The sequence below is a fragment of the Melospiza georgiana genome, chromosome 1 (genome assembly GCF_028018845.1).
Source record: "Melospiza georgiana isolate bMelGeo1 chromosome 1, bMelGeo1.pri, whole genome shotgun sequence".
NCBI classification, from domain to species: Eukaryota; Metazoa; Chordata; class Aves; order Passeriformes; family Passerellidae; genus Melospiza; species Melospiza georgiana.
In genome coordinates, this window is record NC_080430.1 from 129189511 (window position 1) to 129207486 (window position 17976).

At 37.6% G+C, this 17976-nt stretch overlaps 1 protein-coding gene across 2 annotated transcripts in view; it reads right to left on the bottom strand.

Moving 5' to 3' along the window:
- ZFPM2 (zinc finger protein, FOG family member 2) overlaps positions 1–17976 on the bottom strand; it is a 308930-nt gene that overhangs the window by 150645 nt on the left and 140309 nt on the right. For both annotated transcript variants that reach the window (XM_058025119.1, XM_058025111.1), the window contains one exon: positions 10614–10732. In XM_058025119.1, coding sequence (XP_057881102.1) covers positions 10614–10732 — 119 coding nt within the window. The remainder of the gene's footprint in view (positions 1–10613; positions 10733–17976) is intronic.

Here is a 17976-nt window from a genome sequence, read left to right on the forward strand (position 1 = left end):
CAATCCTTCACGTGGTTTCATGGCTTGTGATCCAGGCGGATCCAAGAAGGAAGGAAAATCCTCCACCACAGATGCATGCAGGATTAAGATGGTATTTTGACTTGGAGGAGGTGAATTGACCACAGTGAGAAAGGAAACAGGACTAAGGTAAAATACTAGACCCCAAAAGAGAAGAATATGATCTTGAATTTAACAAATATAAACATCAAAATCCAATATTTAATGTAGTAAATGCGACTGTATCCAAGAGGAAGAAACAGTGTAAAAGCAAAGCAGTTAAGACTAATATGCACCATAAGGTCCAGTGCAGAATTAAAAATCTGCAATAGTAGAACCAGGCCCTTCAAAACAAGCAGAAAAGAAGGAACTAAGATATTTTGGATCTACTATTGTTTTCTGATTTATTGGTCGCTTTCCTTTATGCTAATTTGCCCCAGTTTTCTTCCAAAAGTGAGGACAACAGCTTGCAGGAGAGGGAGAGAGGGAAGAATCCTTCCTCACCTCCCCAGCTTCGAGGCACACCTCCCTCAGCTCCCCTAAACTTGTCTTTAATGTCCTCACACATCGCAGAAGTTCCAGTTTCTTGTTTAAAAAAAGTGGCCACCCATCCCCCAGATCAGAGACTGTCATGGGGAAATGAAAGCTTCAAAGTAAAAGAAATATTTTGGGAAATGTCTTTTAAATGCTTTTAAATAAATACATAAATAATAATTATAATTACTAACATATATAAAGCTTATATTAAAAATAGTATCTTCTATGCATTTCAGAAATCAAATGTCAAAAACAAGATATAAAAGCTAATCTGTGACAGGAAGAATTTTAAATTATAAGACATATTCTCAGAGTGAGAATAATCTACATAAACTGTGATGGTATCTCATATGTTATGTAGTTTTTCCGAAATGCATCAGTAGTGTTCAGAGTGCTATCCTTCCCTTCCAGCACAGAAAGGACAGTATTTTGTCTATGCAAAATTCAATTATTTTCTAAATATGTTAAAAGAGCTCAAAACCTATATTTAATGAGTCACAAGTTGTGAAGCATTTTGCAAACACTTTAAAATGCATTAGTAAAAAGAGAAGGGGCAAACGTTTCTTAATTAATTTTAAGTTATTTAAGATGGGACATGATTATTACAGAAGAACAGAATCCTTTACGTTGGAAAAGCCCTCTGAGATCACCAAGTCAAATCTAGTCCTTTCCCTGGTTACCACCTTGTCAACCAGACCATGGCACTCCTTGAACACCTCCTTGAACACCTCCAGGGATGGTGAAATCCCCTCATCCCTGGGCAGCCTATTCCAACGCTTAACAATCCCTTCCATGAAGAAATTCCTCCAATGCCCACCCTGAACCTCCCATGGCACACCTTGAGGACATTTCCTCTTCTCCTGACATTGGTCACCTGGGAGAAGAGACCAATCCCCTTCTTGCTACAACCAACAAAACAATATAAATAAGAAACCATATAAACCCTAATGAGGCTATGCATATAATCTACCATGTACGGAATATCAGGACACACAACCAGAACTATAAATAAGTAACCTATAAATAAGAAACAGCCAAACCTATAAATAAGGCCTTGCTGCAGGTCTGGGGCTGCTAGGGAAGGTAAGGACAGCAAGAGATGGTGACTCCTGAGCTCTTTGCTCTGGAGCCTCAACGGCTGGAGCTGCTTGTGTTCTGAGCTTTCTTGAGTCTGAGGAGCCACCAGGGAATTAGACTGATGAACTTGTTCTCCAGACTTGATAAATGAGGCTCAGGACATTTATAAGCTTCACTCAGCATTGAATTTCTCAGGCCAAGCTCTAAATTTCTTTGTGCATACTTTGGTAGTGCAAAGTAGATTTGCTGCCTCTGGAAAAGGACTCATTTTGCTACTGGCCGTGGGATATTTCAACATCATTAGAAAAGGAGCTACAGTCAAATGGTGAGGAAAGTTCAGCAAAATTGAGGTATTTAAAATAAAACAGATTTTTAAGACCTAGTAACAGTCAATACCTCCTTCTGACTAGAATGTGCTATTTTTATACACTCATGATCAATTACATTGGGTGGGTATATATATAAGCACATATAGATAGTTACTATATTTTTAACATGTTTATTTTAAAATATCAATTTTAATATATTTATGTATACATACATACTGTACTAACAGTATTTACTTACTAGAAATATTGAGAGGTTTTTTTCTATTCAAAATGTTCAAACCCACCCTTTCATACAACAGAGTTAATTTGGCTGCAATGAAACCACCAGAAGTAACTTTAATTTCCATCCTTCTTGAAAATTTATAGGCTACTTCTCTCAAACATATTCAAATAGAAAGGGAGCTAACAGATCTTTGGAATTTTGATCATTCCATCACGTATGAAAGTGATCAGCAAGCAGCCACTGTCTCAACTGAATTCACAGGTCCAGTCCTTTAAGTAATTTATTTATTTAATGAAGATAGCCAAAAATTTAAAATATTGTTAATTGTAACCATGATATGGTACCTTGTAACTATGATATGGTACCTATGGTTCTGCACTTTTTATTAGCAAACAAATTTTGACACCACCAAAATGTGACATTTCACACCAGGATTTTTTCTACAGTACACTTTTTTTTTTCCAAATAACTGCCTACTATGGCATCCACAAGTCTTATGGAAAGCATTTGTTGATGTTTTCATAATCTTATGCATTTGTATGTCCAGACAGCACATCTTGACAACATACTGAGTGCAACAAAGTGCTACCACAGTTCCACAGGCAACAGCTTCTCAGTGCTTTTTTCCACTACCAGTGTACCCTAAGGCTAACTATCCTTAGGCAGGCACAGCTTTATGTGTAGTAGGCAAAAAATAAAAACCAAAACCATGAGCTTCCAGGACATTTTATTTTTAAATGGTCAAAGAGAGAGCACAAGCCTTCTAGTCTTTCAGTTCCATGCCCATTGTAACTGCTGAATTCTTGTCTTACCAATGCAAACATCTTCATAGACACGAACACCTTCATGGCCTTATGTGCCAATAAATGATGGAGCTAGAATTTCCCATGCTTGTTCTATGAATGTGAAACTATGTGTCAACATTTTAGAAACTGGATTTTATTTCAGAATAAAAAAAGATAGTGTTAACATCTAGTGAGAAGAAAATTACTTCCAAAACTGCTGAATATTTAAATCTGGCATTTTATATCTTCCTAGTCTATAATATGCATGTTTCACAAATAAGAAGAAGTATTATTATAGAAAGCATGAATTTAAAAATTTTCCTCAGAGAACAACATTTAATACTGAATTGCTCATCTTAAACATATGTATAGAACTCGTGCCAGTCAGGTATTGTAGTCCAGTGAGCAATATGAATGACCTTAAATGGAGATAAAAAAATTCTTTTTCTTACATGAAGTTTTAAAATAAGACTACATCCCATTCTGAAAGCTGTGTTCTAAATTTATCAAAATCAACAATAGCAAAATAAGAATCTGAGTCTTAAAGCCTGTGGTACAGAGAAGATTAGACTAGGTAGAAGACCTTTTAAGATTTGACACAGACTCTTAGAAGCACAAAAATATGTTACGACTGAAGTTTATTTCCGTGATTCTCTAATTAAGCAGCTTTCCTTCTCTCTCTTTTCCCCACATCCTAAAATGCAAGAGCCTGGCACCTGGAGATAGCACCTCCCTCCACTGCTGTCTGGGAGGCTCTGGACCAAATTTTCTTGCCTTTTTTTCTGTCCCAGGCTCCCGACTTTGCCTCATCTCTTCTGCAGAACCATCCCCTTGCTCTGCTCTCAGCAGGTGCCTGGCTATGTGTCCCAGGGTAGATTCCCATTCTCAGAACGACCCCCCACTGAAATGAAGCTTGCCAAAATAGGACAGATAGTTTATTGAGTTTTCTCCCAGGAAACAGAGTTAGTTTAATGGGAATGATTGGAAAAGTCTATTACTTAATTACAATAATATTAGGGTAAATTCTGCTTAATGGAGATGCTCACGTCAAGCACCAAGTAACTGAATTATTGTTAAAACCTTTCAAAATGACCAGTGATAGTTTTAAAGAAATGTTAAAGCTCTGCTGTTTGGATTAACAGGTGTCAAAATGAACCATGGATAAGTGTAGTCTCAAAAAAGGCCTAAAGTTAAGGAAACAACATGAAAAAAAAAGAACAATTTTGTGTAAAAATCCCTTGTTGATATTTTGGAAATAACCAAATAATAAATGAAGGAAAAAATAAAGATGAATGAATCCTGTCTTACTTGTATGTTCTTTAAATATTTAATAACTTAAAATGAAGGCTATGGTAAGGTGTGCAGTGCTAACACCAGTGTACAAATAGCATTTTGACAGACGAGAAGGATTAAGGTTCTCCTATACTGTACCAAGTTGCTTCATCCCCTGTCTGAGACCTGGAAACTACTTCTGCAAGTTGGAAAAAAATGTTTTTGAATTTTTCCAAAACAGGGTGTTTATTCAGATCCTTACCACATCTTGCTGTCATATTATTAGCATTGCTTAAATATGTGTAAATATAAATAAAAGACCAGAAATAGGTTTTTTTTAAAAAAAAAAGCACCTAAAGTACAATTGCACATGAAAGTTTGAAAAAAATGGCTCTTTTGTCATTGCATTCTCCTAAACTACATGTCTATATAAATGGGAGAACACTTGGTAAAAGATGAACTAATGTGAGGTGTAATGTTCTCAAAGATCATTATGGATGGCCATGTGGACATCTTGGCATATCTCAATATTTTTTTTAAATATTTCAGTCTTGAAGGCCTCAAGTTGTGCCAGAGGAGGTTTACACTAGATATGAGAAAAATCTTCACTTTGGCAAGCATTGGAACAGGCTGCCCAGAGAATTTGTGGAATCCCCATCTCCAAGGTGTTCAAAAGACATTTGAATGAATTACATGGGGACATGATTCAGTGGTGAACACAGTGCTGCTGGATTAACAGCTGGACTTGCTGATCTCAGAGGTGTTTTCCAACCTTAATGATTCTATGGTTCTAAGCAGCCAGTCCCAACACACGCACACAGCACATCAGCACATAGCTGTTGGGTGACATCACGTGCTGTCCTAAGTGCTGCAACAATAACATCTGCTCATGTTTGGGATGGAAGGAAGTGATCTTAAACTAGATCACAACATGAAAGAGACTGACAGTAACAGTAGAAAGAATTAAACAGAAACGTTTTTGTAGTCACTTGAAATATTTAAAGGAATAAAAGTAATATAACAAAGATGAGAATCAAGGTTCATTACTCAGTACACTATTTTTGGTAACTAAATATAAAAATTTCTCTGTGCTATTAAGAGACAAATTCTCCATTTGCATTTAAATATCTAAAGTTAAAATCTACCTTTTCCCTCTCCATGTTTGAATACGAGAAAAAGAAACTATGGACTGGCTACAGTCTGGCCATGGACAAACTACTACCCCTCTGTAGCCATGCAGCACCTCCAACAAAAGTCCTGAGAAAAACCTCGTGCTGCAACTCTGAAGATTAAAAGTCACTGTTTACTACAGACATGAGGTTTCTGACCCAAAGTGACCAGCCCCAGATTAGTGAGGGAATAACTTTATTGCATTTTGAACCTTGACTTCTCAGTCTTCACACACCACCCAGTCAAACAGTTCCATGAGCATATCTTTCAGAGATGTCTCTTTGGTGTTGAACCTCCCAGATCCCATTTAAGGGTCCCTGCTGTGTCCTACTGCTTGCCTGGCCCAACCCTACAAATTCTTCTCCTGTGGATTCTCTTCACAGCCGCATTGAATCCTTTTTTCCTTATCAGGCTCATACAGGCCTGCCCCGCATGCTCTTCCCTGCAACAAGGAGATGAGAATGGAGAGCTGAATACAGCTGATCATTGTTTTGCTTTGCAAAACCCTGCCATGGGCACAGATTAACACCAAAAACTAGATGGCAGCAGCCAAGGGAAAAGGCCTCTTGGAATGCCTCCACACGACTGCCAGAGCAACCACTGCTCGGCATCCATCGTGGGCTACGTGGTTCAGGGCTGCTTTTGTTTCCATAGGCCTCATTCCCATCAAGCTGTCCCCTCAAACAGGGAAAATATTTACAGCTGAAAGAAGCAAGTGAACAGCTTTTTTTTAACTAGGTTGCTAGCGGCTTGAATTTAGATCTGCCTACACCCAGCAGCTCCTCTTTCAGTGGGCTGTATGTCCAGTCTAGTAAGGTCTTCTGCCCTTTTCACCTGCATGCTCATATTAGACTTGGCATTGTGCAAACTTTCCTGTTAGACAGGAATTGGAATCATGAACTAGGAGTCTGATGCATAAAAATATATTTCTATCAATTTGTAGGTATCCGTGATCTACTGAACTTTCTGTGATGCAGCAAGACACAGATTTGGAGCCTTCATGGTCAAATTGTGTTGTCTTCCATTGTACAGCTGAGTTCTCACCAGCTGTAGATCACCAGTAGTATTGCTCAAACCCTTCATGAGTCTGTTTGTCTAAACAGGGTGATTATATTAAATCTCAAGCAAATATGGAAACATGCAGACACATGCTTCCTAGAAACATGTTCATTTTCTAGGCTTGAAAAGATATTCCTATGCATTTAATTTTCTAGGGACTACCCAATTATTATTGAACAGTGGATGGAAAGTGAAAGTAGTGGAAGGAAATGGAAGGGAGTAAACTCAATGCTCAGTTGTGCTGACAGATGCAAATTATGCATGCAGCTGAGAGGAGAGCAATTTTGGTAGTTTGGCAAAATTACATGAACAGATATTTGAAAGTATCTAAATAGGTCTATCACTTTAAATTTAATACAAGTATCTATGTAGGTATCTACAAATATTTAAGAATTATAAAAGAAGTTCTTAAGGTCAAACTGAAATAAAACTTAAATGCCTAGACAAGTTTTAAGATCTAAGACTCACTTGCTAAAAACCATGTCTTAGGATTTTCTGTTGGCCGCATGCAGATTGTTTCATCAACAGTAACCGTAATAATAGCATTCCTTATTTCATAATGGAATTTTAAGTAATTCGTGATTACTGGCCAAACTCTTAGATGAGAAAAATTAAGAAGTTTATAAGTCATTGATCCCTTTCAAGTCTACCTTTAGTTTGAGTATTCTTCAGTCCTGATGTGGATCTTGCTCTACCATATTTCCCAACAGTGCTGTAAAACTGTTGATACACCTGCTATTCCTATTGCAATTGTGAACAGCATTAAACTAATTTTTGTTCAAGGTACCCAGTCTTCCACTACTCTGAGATGTGTACTGCTAACATATTTCAAGACAGAAACTTGAAAGATCTAAAATGTAATTGACATCTGGCACGGTGACTCAATTAAATACCGTGCTGAATTAATTAACTTGCTCCATCTCATGAGCCAACAGCAGCAAGACCGTATTCAGCAATGCAGCACTGCTGGAAACAAGAAGATATTGTATGTACAGGCTGCATTCAGTGCAGAGTGCAAGGGGAATAAGTAAGCTCTCATTGTTACAGCCTGAATTAATCCTGTGAGGCACTGTCATATTGCAATCACCAAACAGTACAGTCAGGTAAGACACTTTTAGTGAGACACAAACTGATTTCCCAATAAAGGTAGCAGCTGCAAAAGTTATGATATTTACTCACATGGGGATCCCTGAATTTTTCTTTACTTTTCTCTCTATACAAAAAAATCCACATTAAAACTCTTCTCCAAAAATTTGGTGTTTATAGCAGTATAATGTTTGAGATTGTCATTCAAAAATGAAATAAACTAGATTTCAGCTCTTCATGTGAAAGTTTGATTGAATTCTAGGGATTTGAGGCTCTACCCAAATGAGCTTCCCAAAACAGACATTAATAACCTAAGTAAAGAATCTCAATTCCCCTGATGAACAACAGACAACATGTACAATAGTGAGATAAGTAATCAAATGGGTCAAAAAAGCCATAAAAAACCCCAGAATAATTTCAAGACAAAAAAAAAAAAAAAAAAAAAGATAAAAGAAAACCATGTAGAAGCTGATGTTTCTGATGTAGGAGTTTTGTTGCTTTAACAGCAAATTAAAGTTTCATCAAAACGTTTGCATTTCTTCACACAGCATTTTAGAGTAACAAATGTAGGATTACAGCAAACATCTGATATTTGGGAAAAAGAAAAATACTTAGAATCAGAGAATAGCTCAGGTTGGAAGAGATCTCTGGAGGTCATCCAGTCCAAAGTCCTGCTCAAAGCAGGGCAAACTTCAAAGTCAGATGCAACTTCGTAGTTAAATCAGATTGCTCAAGATGATGCCCAGTTCAGTTTTGACTTTTTCAAGGAATGGAGTTGCTCAGGGGACACAACAATATTTGTGACAACTAAAATTCTGTTTAAAGAAACTTTTTCAGATTTCCAAATGTGTCTATATTTGTAGGCAAAACAAAAGTAAAATCTTTCAAGTATTAGTAAAAATAGACTTAATGATTTTTAATTTGACAATAAAATGTATCTTTCCCATTTAGTGAGAAAAAAGTCCTGAAGATTTTCATTGAATGTCTCTGTGAACTATACTGAGAAAGCTGTTCTAGCCTATTACAATACAAAAATTTAAAGTCAGTTCTGCACATTGCTCCATTACCAGTTCATTAAAACCCAACTATCTTAACTAAATGCTTTTGATATAGAAAAAATGGTATTTGCCCAAGTTTAAAAAGCAATAACATATCTTAAAACATTCCTGTGCTATTAAGGAAGAAGCAAGGTTCTGCAAGGGTTATGGTTCTACAACTCCATCCAAAAAAAAAGAGATACAATATGATTGTATGATTGGCTGCGTGCTGACATGTTGTAAATTCATTCTAAGAATATCTGATAAAGATGAATTTTGTAGAGAAGGGACAATCAATACAACCTCCTATACTTAAACATTATCAGCATGTTGTCTACACCTGATGAAGTGGTACAAGTGGACAAAACCAAACTAGCATTTCTCTACAGTATGGATTCTGGAGACACTTTGAGCTACAACATGACTAAGGTTTCTGTTATATGAAAGGTCACTGGTTACGCTGGGATTCAGAAAATTATTTGAATTACAGGTGGTTGTCACATATGACCTTCTATAAAAAACATTTTGAGAATGATGACAGGCCAATAATGAAATAGATGAAGAAATAAAAATTAAATTGATGGAAAAAACGAGACAAGTTCAAATTTTCCAGTTTTTCCTTTCTAACAAATAAGGTGCTTTGACTCTGCAGTACTTCTGAAAATCTATTCTTTATTCAGGTGCCTGAATGGGAAGGCTGATCTGGATTGGGAATACTGAACTTTTGGAAACTCAGACAAAGTTTCCATGCCACTTTCTGTAACATTTCTTAGTACCATTTGATGAATAAAGTACACTAACGAGTACAAAATAGTAAGATTTTAAATGTCTACTATGCATTATATCTATACCATACTATACTATGTACTCAGAATAATGCTTCACTCAAATTTAAATATGCGTATTTACCGAAAGTAAAATGCATCCTATCCAATAATCCTTAGAAAGAGAACTCCATTACATAGGCACAGGTTCTCTAGGGAGGAGTTGAAGAAAATAATTTTCTCCTTTTGTCTCCCCTGTCCATACAACCCCTCCCTCACACTGTCCCAGACGATACATCAGCAACTCAGGGCTCCTCACTCTCTTCAGGTCCTGCAAGGGCAGGACGACACCCAGTGCTGGGGAACACTGGGAATCTCAGTTTCTCCATCTGCAGCACAGAGGTGTGTACCCAAAATGCCTGTAATCCCTTCCTGTGAAAATGTCCCACATGTCTTTATGCTAAATACATTCAGTTCAAGGTCTGTAATAGCAAACAGTGATCCAGCTGCAGATAATGGTTCTTCAGAAGTATCCCACAGGGCAATGCATGTTCCAAGACTGTTTAAACCTTCCTAGAGATATTAGTTGTTTCCTTCCTGATATTTTCAGAAAACTAATCTGAACTATACACAAATAATATTGAAGCTCAGACTTAAAACCAACACAAACAAAGATGAAATGAAGACCTAGAAATGACATGATTTTCAGTGCACTGAAGTGAGATCATTACTTTAAAGTAAAATGGTCTACATACTTTATGCAATCAGAATAAAAAATGAGGCTAATTGAGAATATATTATATGACAGGTGTCTTTTGATGCTTTTCAAAAAAATGTGAATTTGATGGAAGATTTTGCTATGTTCAATTACATTAAGGCAAATTTAATTAATTTTATCTTAAAATAATGTAGTTATTTATTTTTGATACATTTCTTTAATGTAAATTAAGTATTCAGCAATTAATACTATGAAAAATTTAAAAATCCATGAAAAAAACCAGATATTACTACTGAAACACAACACCTTGGTTCAGCAAACAAGGAAGTGACATTTCCCTTCAGTAAAAGAACAAGTTAAACCCTATTAACCTGTGCTCCAAATAACTTTACGTGGATGGTTGCCATAGATGAAGGAATTGGAGAAGAGCCAAATACCACTGTCCGCTAAAGCTAACAATGCCTGTTTCCAAACGCTCCGTCTGAGGAGCAATCCAGGCTGCTCCCTGAAGAATGGCACACAGCATAACAAAGAGAAGTGTCTCACAGCATCTACATACCAAGGTGTTATTATTCAGATCCATCTTCCCAGTGAAAGGCCCCCATGTTGTTCCGACCGGAAGCTGCTGCCGGCTCTGAATCTTGCGCTCCCCGTCTTTCTGGACCACCTCCAACTCTCCTGCAAACAAAGAAAACAAGCAGTGTTGAGAGTACTTTCACTCATGCCTTGACAACAACCACCTCTCCCTTTGTGTTGGTTTTACAAGCACAATGTTCTGAGGACCAATATAATGAGAATTAATTATGCTTGTCTGAAAAACAACTGATCTTGTCATCCTGCAAAAGAAAAACAAACCTTTTTCCCTTATAATTATATTCAAATTTGGTTCAGAAAGTCCCATTCCTTTCTTGCATCTTTTCACACACATTAGAGTTTGAAAGCATTTTTATTCAGAATAGCATTCCATAAGAGTTCTTAAGAAGTGCTGAGGAAGGGGGAAATGACAGCTGAAAAGAGAGGGTCCAATAGCAGCCACACCTGGTGCATTAACCTCCTTGATGCATTTTGCTGCACAAGATCACATTCAGAAGCATGCAGCAACTAACAATTTGAGAAAAACAGCATATAGCCATAAAAAATTCACTACACCTCCAAGATACTACTAAAAGCATTTACTGCAATTACAAAAAGGATTTTAAACTTTTGGGATTTTACAGACAGTATGATTTCAGAATTAAACAAAAAATAAGTTTAATTTTTAGCTTAATATTATCAGACAAAATAAGTAACAGCAATGGGAAAGCTGTATGATGGTGTTTTCTTAGTGCATAATGACTTTTAGTGCATGATATTCTTTTATTTTAAATAAATTTTGTATTTGAAATCAAAGACTTCAAAACTAACCACTTAAAAGCGAAATTTTTGCTCACATTAACTTTTCTGGATTTTTCATTAAAGTGAAAGAAGAACACAATTCATCATTCTCATGAAGGGAAAAATAAATTTAGTCACCACCTTTCCCACTCCATATTTTTGCATTTTATTTCAAGATTAAAATATTAGTCTGTACAACTCTTCTTTGAAACCAGTTTCTTCACTAAGACTACTTTTTATGGACAAACATTTCATTTAAAAATACAGCAACAGTTATATTCATACACACAATTTCTAATACTATTTTCTAAATAAATTCTGGTTTCAGACATTCCTAGGGATACAATGGAACAAGGACAGGCTGATCTGTACTTTTCCAGTTAGATGTTTGACTGATTTTTTCCATGCTCTTGCACTTCCAAGCTTTCACTTTCCTGCATGTAGGCAAAAAATCTGTTGTTCTCAGAGCTCACCTCCACTTCACTGCAGCCGTGATTTTTTCATGATTTGTTTTCCATGACTGGTAAAGCCCCTTGCTCCCTTTCCATACCAAACAGATGCAACAGTGATTCCTGTCTTTTGCATCAGCACATCTCAACAACTCCACCCCAAATAAGGATGGTGCTTTTCCACAAACAGAGCAAAGTCCAACTGTGCAAGGAGTCAATTCATCCCAGATTTAGCACTGGTGGTTGTTGTGAAATGAACCTTGGGCTGAAGGAAGTGAGTAACTCCTCCTGGCTCACATGCAGCCTCCACAACTTCCCCCAGCTAAACATTCCCCTGGATGCCTGGATTTACACTGCAGTCAGGCTACAAAGCTTTTACTTGTCCACGGGGGTTAATCTTGACCATCTTCCAAAGAGAAGAGCTGGCTCCAGCTTCCATTTTCAAGCACAGAAATCTAAATTTCACCTCTGAGTGTTGCAGATTACAAAACTACTCTACGTAAAATCGTGCATCAGATCCTTCCTGCAAACTGGAACAAATCTAGGAAATAGAGCTGTATTGGTTTACAAAAGCCTCTCTGTATGTGGGTGAGTCCTCATCATGACAGTGCTATGACATTTTAAGAGACAGTATGTGAGCAGGAAAGCTTATGGATTAATTATATCTAATTTACACATGTGACATATATGCGTCCAAAAAGAAAAAAAAAACCCCAAACAACCATAAAAGCATTTTTTCCTTCTCACAGTCACATTGTTACAAATTGCATTAGCTTTAAAAATCTCTTTATATGTTAATTATGGAAGAGAGAAATTGCAAAGTAACATGTTTATCACTTAGCCATACTGCAGCATTTTCTCTCTACAGAGAGATGAAAACTGCAGCACACTAAAAAACAGCCATGTCTATGGACATGTCACATTTAACTGATACCAGAGGAATCATGAGAATCTTTGAAAACCCTTTTAAAAAATAATTCAGCCTCCCTTTCTGCCACTGACATTTTTCATTTGAAAAGGGTTCAGACACAGTCAAACAGTGACTCCTTATCTGTACCTGTGGATTTACAAGCAGGCCTGTCTTTTAATGGATTAAGAACGACAAACTTAGGGCAGATCAACCACTGATATCCAAAAAGCTACCAAAGTTTTAAGGTACACATCATTACACATTATATTTTTAATAAAATTAATACCATGAATCTTATACCTGATAGGTAGTCCAGTTTTGAGGCAAGCATAAGAACAAGCTTTTGTTTTTTCCCAAATATATTTTTCCCTTCTGTTGATAATTAAATAAGGTACTATGGGTTCTCTCTCTTATTCTCTTTTGTTACAGTTCCAAGCTGTAGTTCAGGCAATATTCAATATATATGAATACTTTGAAATATTCTGCCTATGGGGTAACATCATGCTGAATTGTACTGAAACTGCTGTGTTTCCCCACATACTTAGAACGCTGTGAAAGAGGAGTGGATTGCAGACAGGGTAACAAAATCTTTTGCTTCAAAACCTTTCTGTTTCTCTGTATTGCAGTTCTCGAAAAAAGGATACATTTGTCACCATGACCAGCAGCCATTTTAATGCTATGGGTGAATGTCAGAGTTGGGAAGGACAATCTGCTTGCATTTTTAGGCAAAACGAGACAATCTGGTTATGCTTATACAAGGTGCAGCACATTAAAATTTAGTCCTTGGCAAAGATTTTGGTTTTTTCATCTGAATATCTTTGTTTTTAGAGGAAAAAAAACTGACACTGCCTGCAACTTCTCTGCATTTATTTACAAAATTTTTCTCCTCTGAGATTTCCTATTTGGTGAATGGCAGCACAACTGCAGCACACAGGGGGTCACTCTCCCACTTGATGTAACTGCAGCTGTCCCCTGCTCACTGCTGACTTCCCACAGGGATGCTGGTTTAAATGCCATACCTGTGGCCCTATGTAATGTGTGACTTCAAGGGTGTCTGCTGGAAAATGAGAACCTCACCCTGTGACTTAATTAAAAGGGTTTGAAAAATGAGTCAGCAAGACAAGATTTTCCCCTTCAGCCCCAGAGGAAGTTCAGATGTAAATCTGAAGTGCTCTCTACAGCTACCATCCCCTGCACAACTGCTCAGAGTCTTCACAGATTACATCAGGAGAAGGAAGAGGATCTGAGACTTCATTGCTGTATCACCACTCACAGTAAGAAGTGTAAAGACTCAGCTGGTACTGACTTTTCACACATACTTGTCCATGGAAATTCCAACATGTGGGGAGGAAAAGAAAAGAAGGGATGAAAAGCTGCTGCAGCCTTCTTTAATCCATGTTCAAACCCAAAGGAAGCAGAAAATTCTGTGCCAAACACTGTTAGGCGCCTCAAGTAATCAGCAACTGCAACAGACCATCTCAGTACTGAATACAAGTTCCTTCCCATAACAGCAAATTCTAACAGAACTCCTTCCTACCACTGGAATAAAATATGTGATATACTCATAATTTCCACGCAAAGTAGAGAAGTAGGTTTATTCTCTTCATCCCAGACTTGTCAGCTCTCCAGCTGAAAAGGACAGCAAGAAGTATGACAGAAGCAGCACTAAGAAATACAAGTAGAGAGGAAGTGATGCCCTGCTTCTAGTTTTTGTGAGTAAGGAAAAAAAATTACTTAAGAGACATTTCATTTAGTGATATTTACTTGCCCTTTCCTTGCTACAGAGCAAGTAGTTTTTGGGGTTTTTTGCCACAGCTTGTTCGTCAGGAACACATTTATTTCCAGCTTGCTGAGTAAGTTTATACAAAATATTTGAGACACATAGTATGGGCTAATCAATTTTGGTAAAAGATAATGCTGTTAGTGCTGTGGGCTGTTTCTCTTATCTTGTTGATGTAGCATACTTTTAAAGTCTGTGATTACTCAAAGACTTATGATAGCTGCACTGTAAAAGAAGCCTCAAGTCATGACTCACTAGTACAGCTATAAAACATCCCATGGCTTTTAAGATATTAGGCCACCTTGGTGGCTAGGAAACCAGAATGAAAGGACTCAATTTAGGATTCTTTTCATACATGCATATATTGTTTCAGGCATTCCACACAGGGCTTTCATTAAACAGAAGGTAGAGAGGTCAGTTTAGCTTTGTATTCTTTTACAGCACAATCAGGATCATTTAAAAAAACTCTCTCCAAAACATAGAGTACACAGGAATCCAGCAGGAGCTTTTGACCCTTAACAAGTTTTGACCACAGTCTGACTACTAGAAAAATATATGTAGTATTTCTGAAACAAAATAATACTGGCTTTCATCCATCTACCTACATTCTGGAGTAAGAAACAAAGGAGTATATATCTGAAGGTGAATGATGAACAGTTTTTGTGGGACATAAGGAGAACTACATTCAGAAATAACTGTATCCAGATTCGTATGCATTTAAGACTTCTAAGCAAGTCACTGATAGCTTTGGGCCATAGTTTTGGGGTTTTTTTTCTTAATTTAAAATAGCTTTCTAAGTGGAGTCAGTTCAAAACAATGAGTAAGTTCCTCCTCTGCTACAATTAGAGACTGGTTATTTGACACCATGGGGCTCTACCAATTTCCACAAACAAATGGCTCCTTCTTTGCATATTTCCAGTCCACAGCCACCTGGCTCTCTAATGAGTATTTCTGCATGGCAGAGAAATTGTGTATGTTGTAGTTTCAAACAAGGACTGCTCTGAAGTCAGAGCTAGTTAGTTAAAAACACTCTCAATTTTTAAGTGCTGCCCAACACAGAACCCAGTATTTGCCTGCCATCCTATATGCACAGGAAAAATCTGCAATTAATATTTGGCTGGTGATTGCTTCCATTATAACAAACTAATATGTGTAGGTTTGCATATAGCAATTCACTGATAATGGAGAACTATCCCATTTCCACTTCTGTGATTCTTAATAAGGTAGCTCCAATATTCAGTGCTCACACACTTGTTTGGCAGACATAAACTGCATTATTGAGATACTTCCTGTAAATTCTCCTCCCTCAATTTTCAAGTCTCTGAGACATAACACACACTAAACTACAGTTTTGAACATAAACTTGAAATACGACATTCTCTATTCAAGTACTCCAGTCAAACCCTGATAAATCAGGCTGGCCATGCAGTGATCTTATCCCTTCTGACTCTTTAATAAATCGAACCTTGTAAGTTCACACTGTTGGAAGTTGTCACTAAATGAAATTGTGACCTTATCCGATGCGTGAACTTATCCTGCTGACAACTACATTTATTGTACGGATAAGCATAAGGGAAAAAAAAGAGGCTTTCGATAATTGTGATCTTACCCATATGCAACTCTAACAGATGGGATCTTTTTGATGTTCCATTTAATGATTTGTCTATGATGAGCCTCTACTCAGAGAAAAAATAAATGTTCTTTATAGGTAAGTGGTAGGGGAACTGGTAAACCGTATGAAAAGTGCACAAAGAGGAGTGGCTGACAGCAGAGAGTCAAAAGCTATTAGCTTAACACAAAGAGCTTTGAATTAGCTGGTAATTGCACTGCAAAAGATAACGTAATGGAAATGGTGAAACAGTAACATTCCCTTTCCACAGGACTCATTCAATAGTCCAAAATCCAGAAACAAATAACTGTGACTCTGAGGCAGTAACCCAAAATTTGCTGTGCTATGGCACTTCATGATGAATGAATTAATGAATGAGTGAATGAACAAATCCTCTTCCAGCACTGACTAGATGCTTGCCTCTGTTATTGTGGAAGCATATTAGGCAAAAAGACAATTCAGAGAATCATATAATAGGTTTTTGAATAAGGTTGGAAGGGACCCTTTAAGATAATCTAGTCCTACCTTCCTCCACCAAGAAGAGGCATCTTCAATTAGATCAGGTCATTCAGAGCCCTGTTTAACCTGACCTTGAATGTTTCTAGGGATGGGACATCTACCACCTCTCTGGGCAACCCATTCCAGCATCTCACCACCTTCAATTTAAAAATCCCTGAAAATGGCAAAGCAGCTCACATTACTGTGTTTGTCAGGGATTTAATACATCATGTTACCTAATTCTCACAGTGGACAATACTGTACCCACTTTGCAGTCAGTGCACTGACCCCAGAGCGAGAATGACCTGGGCAGTGTCAGGGTACAGTCTGATTTGCAGCACTACAAGTCTACTGGGGATACAAAAATTGTAGTTATCTTACTAGGAACACACATATATGAGACAAACTCACACTGCATACAAGCAGTAATGGACTAAATTACAGTCAATCTTTGAAGAAATTTTATCATTTGCTTTGCTACAAAAATGGCATTCTCATGGGTCTTGGCAAAAACAGAGGTTATTTAGGTTTTCCACAAGCAAAGGCAAAACTTAATTTTGTTCCCAAAAGATGGGGCAGGACAGTGTTAGGACAAGAAAGAAGGAGGAACAGATTCAGGACTGAAAACTGAGAAAACAGCTCTGGATTGGAGTCACCCTGGAGGGAGGATTGCTATTCTGCTGCCACTGAGGTGGTGGAGGGCTTCTGAACATAGCATCCTTTTTTCTTTTTTGAAGTTTTTGCCACCCACCAGCAACTCCTTCCCCAGCCCCGATCCTTCCTGTATAGATCCCACTTAAGGAATAGAGTTAACCAAACCTCAGCCATGAGGGAAGTAGACACAAGAATAGGCCAGAGGTACTTGTGGCTCTGACCTACTGATCTCCTTTGCCTTTGCTTAGAAGCAGGTCTAGATAGCAAAGACCATGCAGGAGAAGCTGCCACAAGCTGCTTCATGCCTAGCTCATCTGTCTAACATTGCTGCATCTTGACAATACTCCCACAGGGCAGCAGTGCACTCCAGGTAAGGATGACAAATGAAAAGCCTTCTCCATTTTCTATAACAAAAAAACTTGCTGCTCCCTACCTTTCTTCAGAACCCTGAAAGTCAGAAGCAGAGTTTCTTTATCTCGTCTACCTGCTGCTAGTACTGCAAATGGCAGAGAGTGCAGGTGCTATCCTTATCTGCAACAGCGCTGTCCTACATCAGGCAATAAAGGGAAGGAACAAATATTGTGAAAGTGAGGATAGGGAAAGACTAGGCAAAGATTTTCAGAGAAAACAAGACCACAGAAGTCAGAG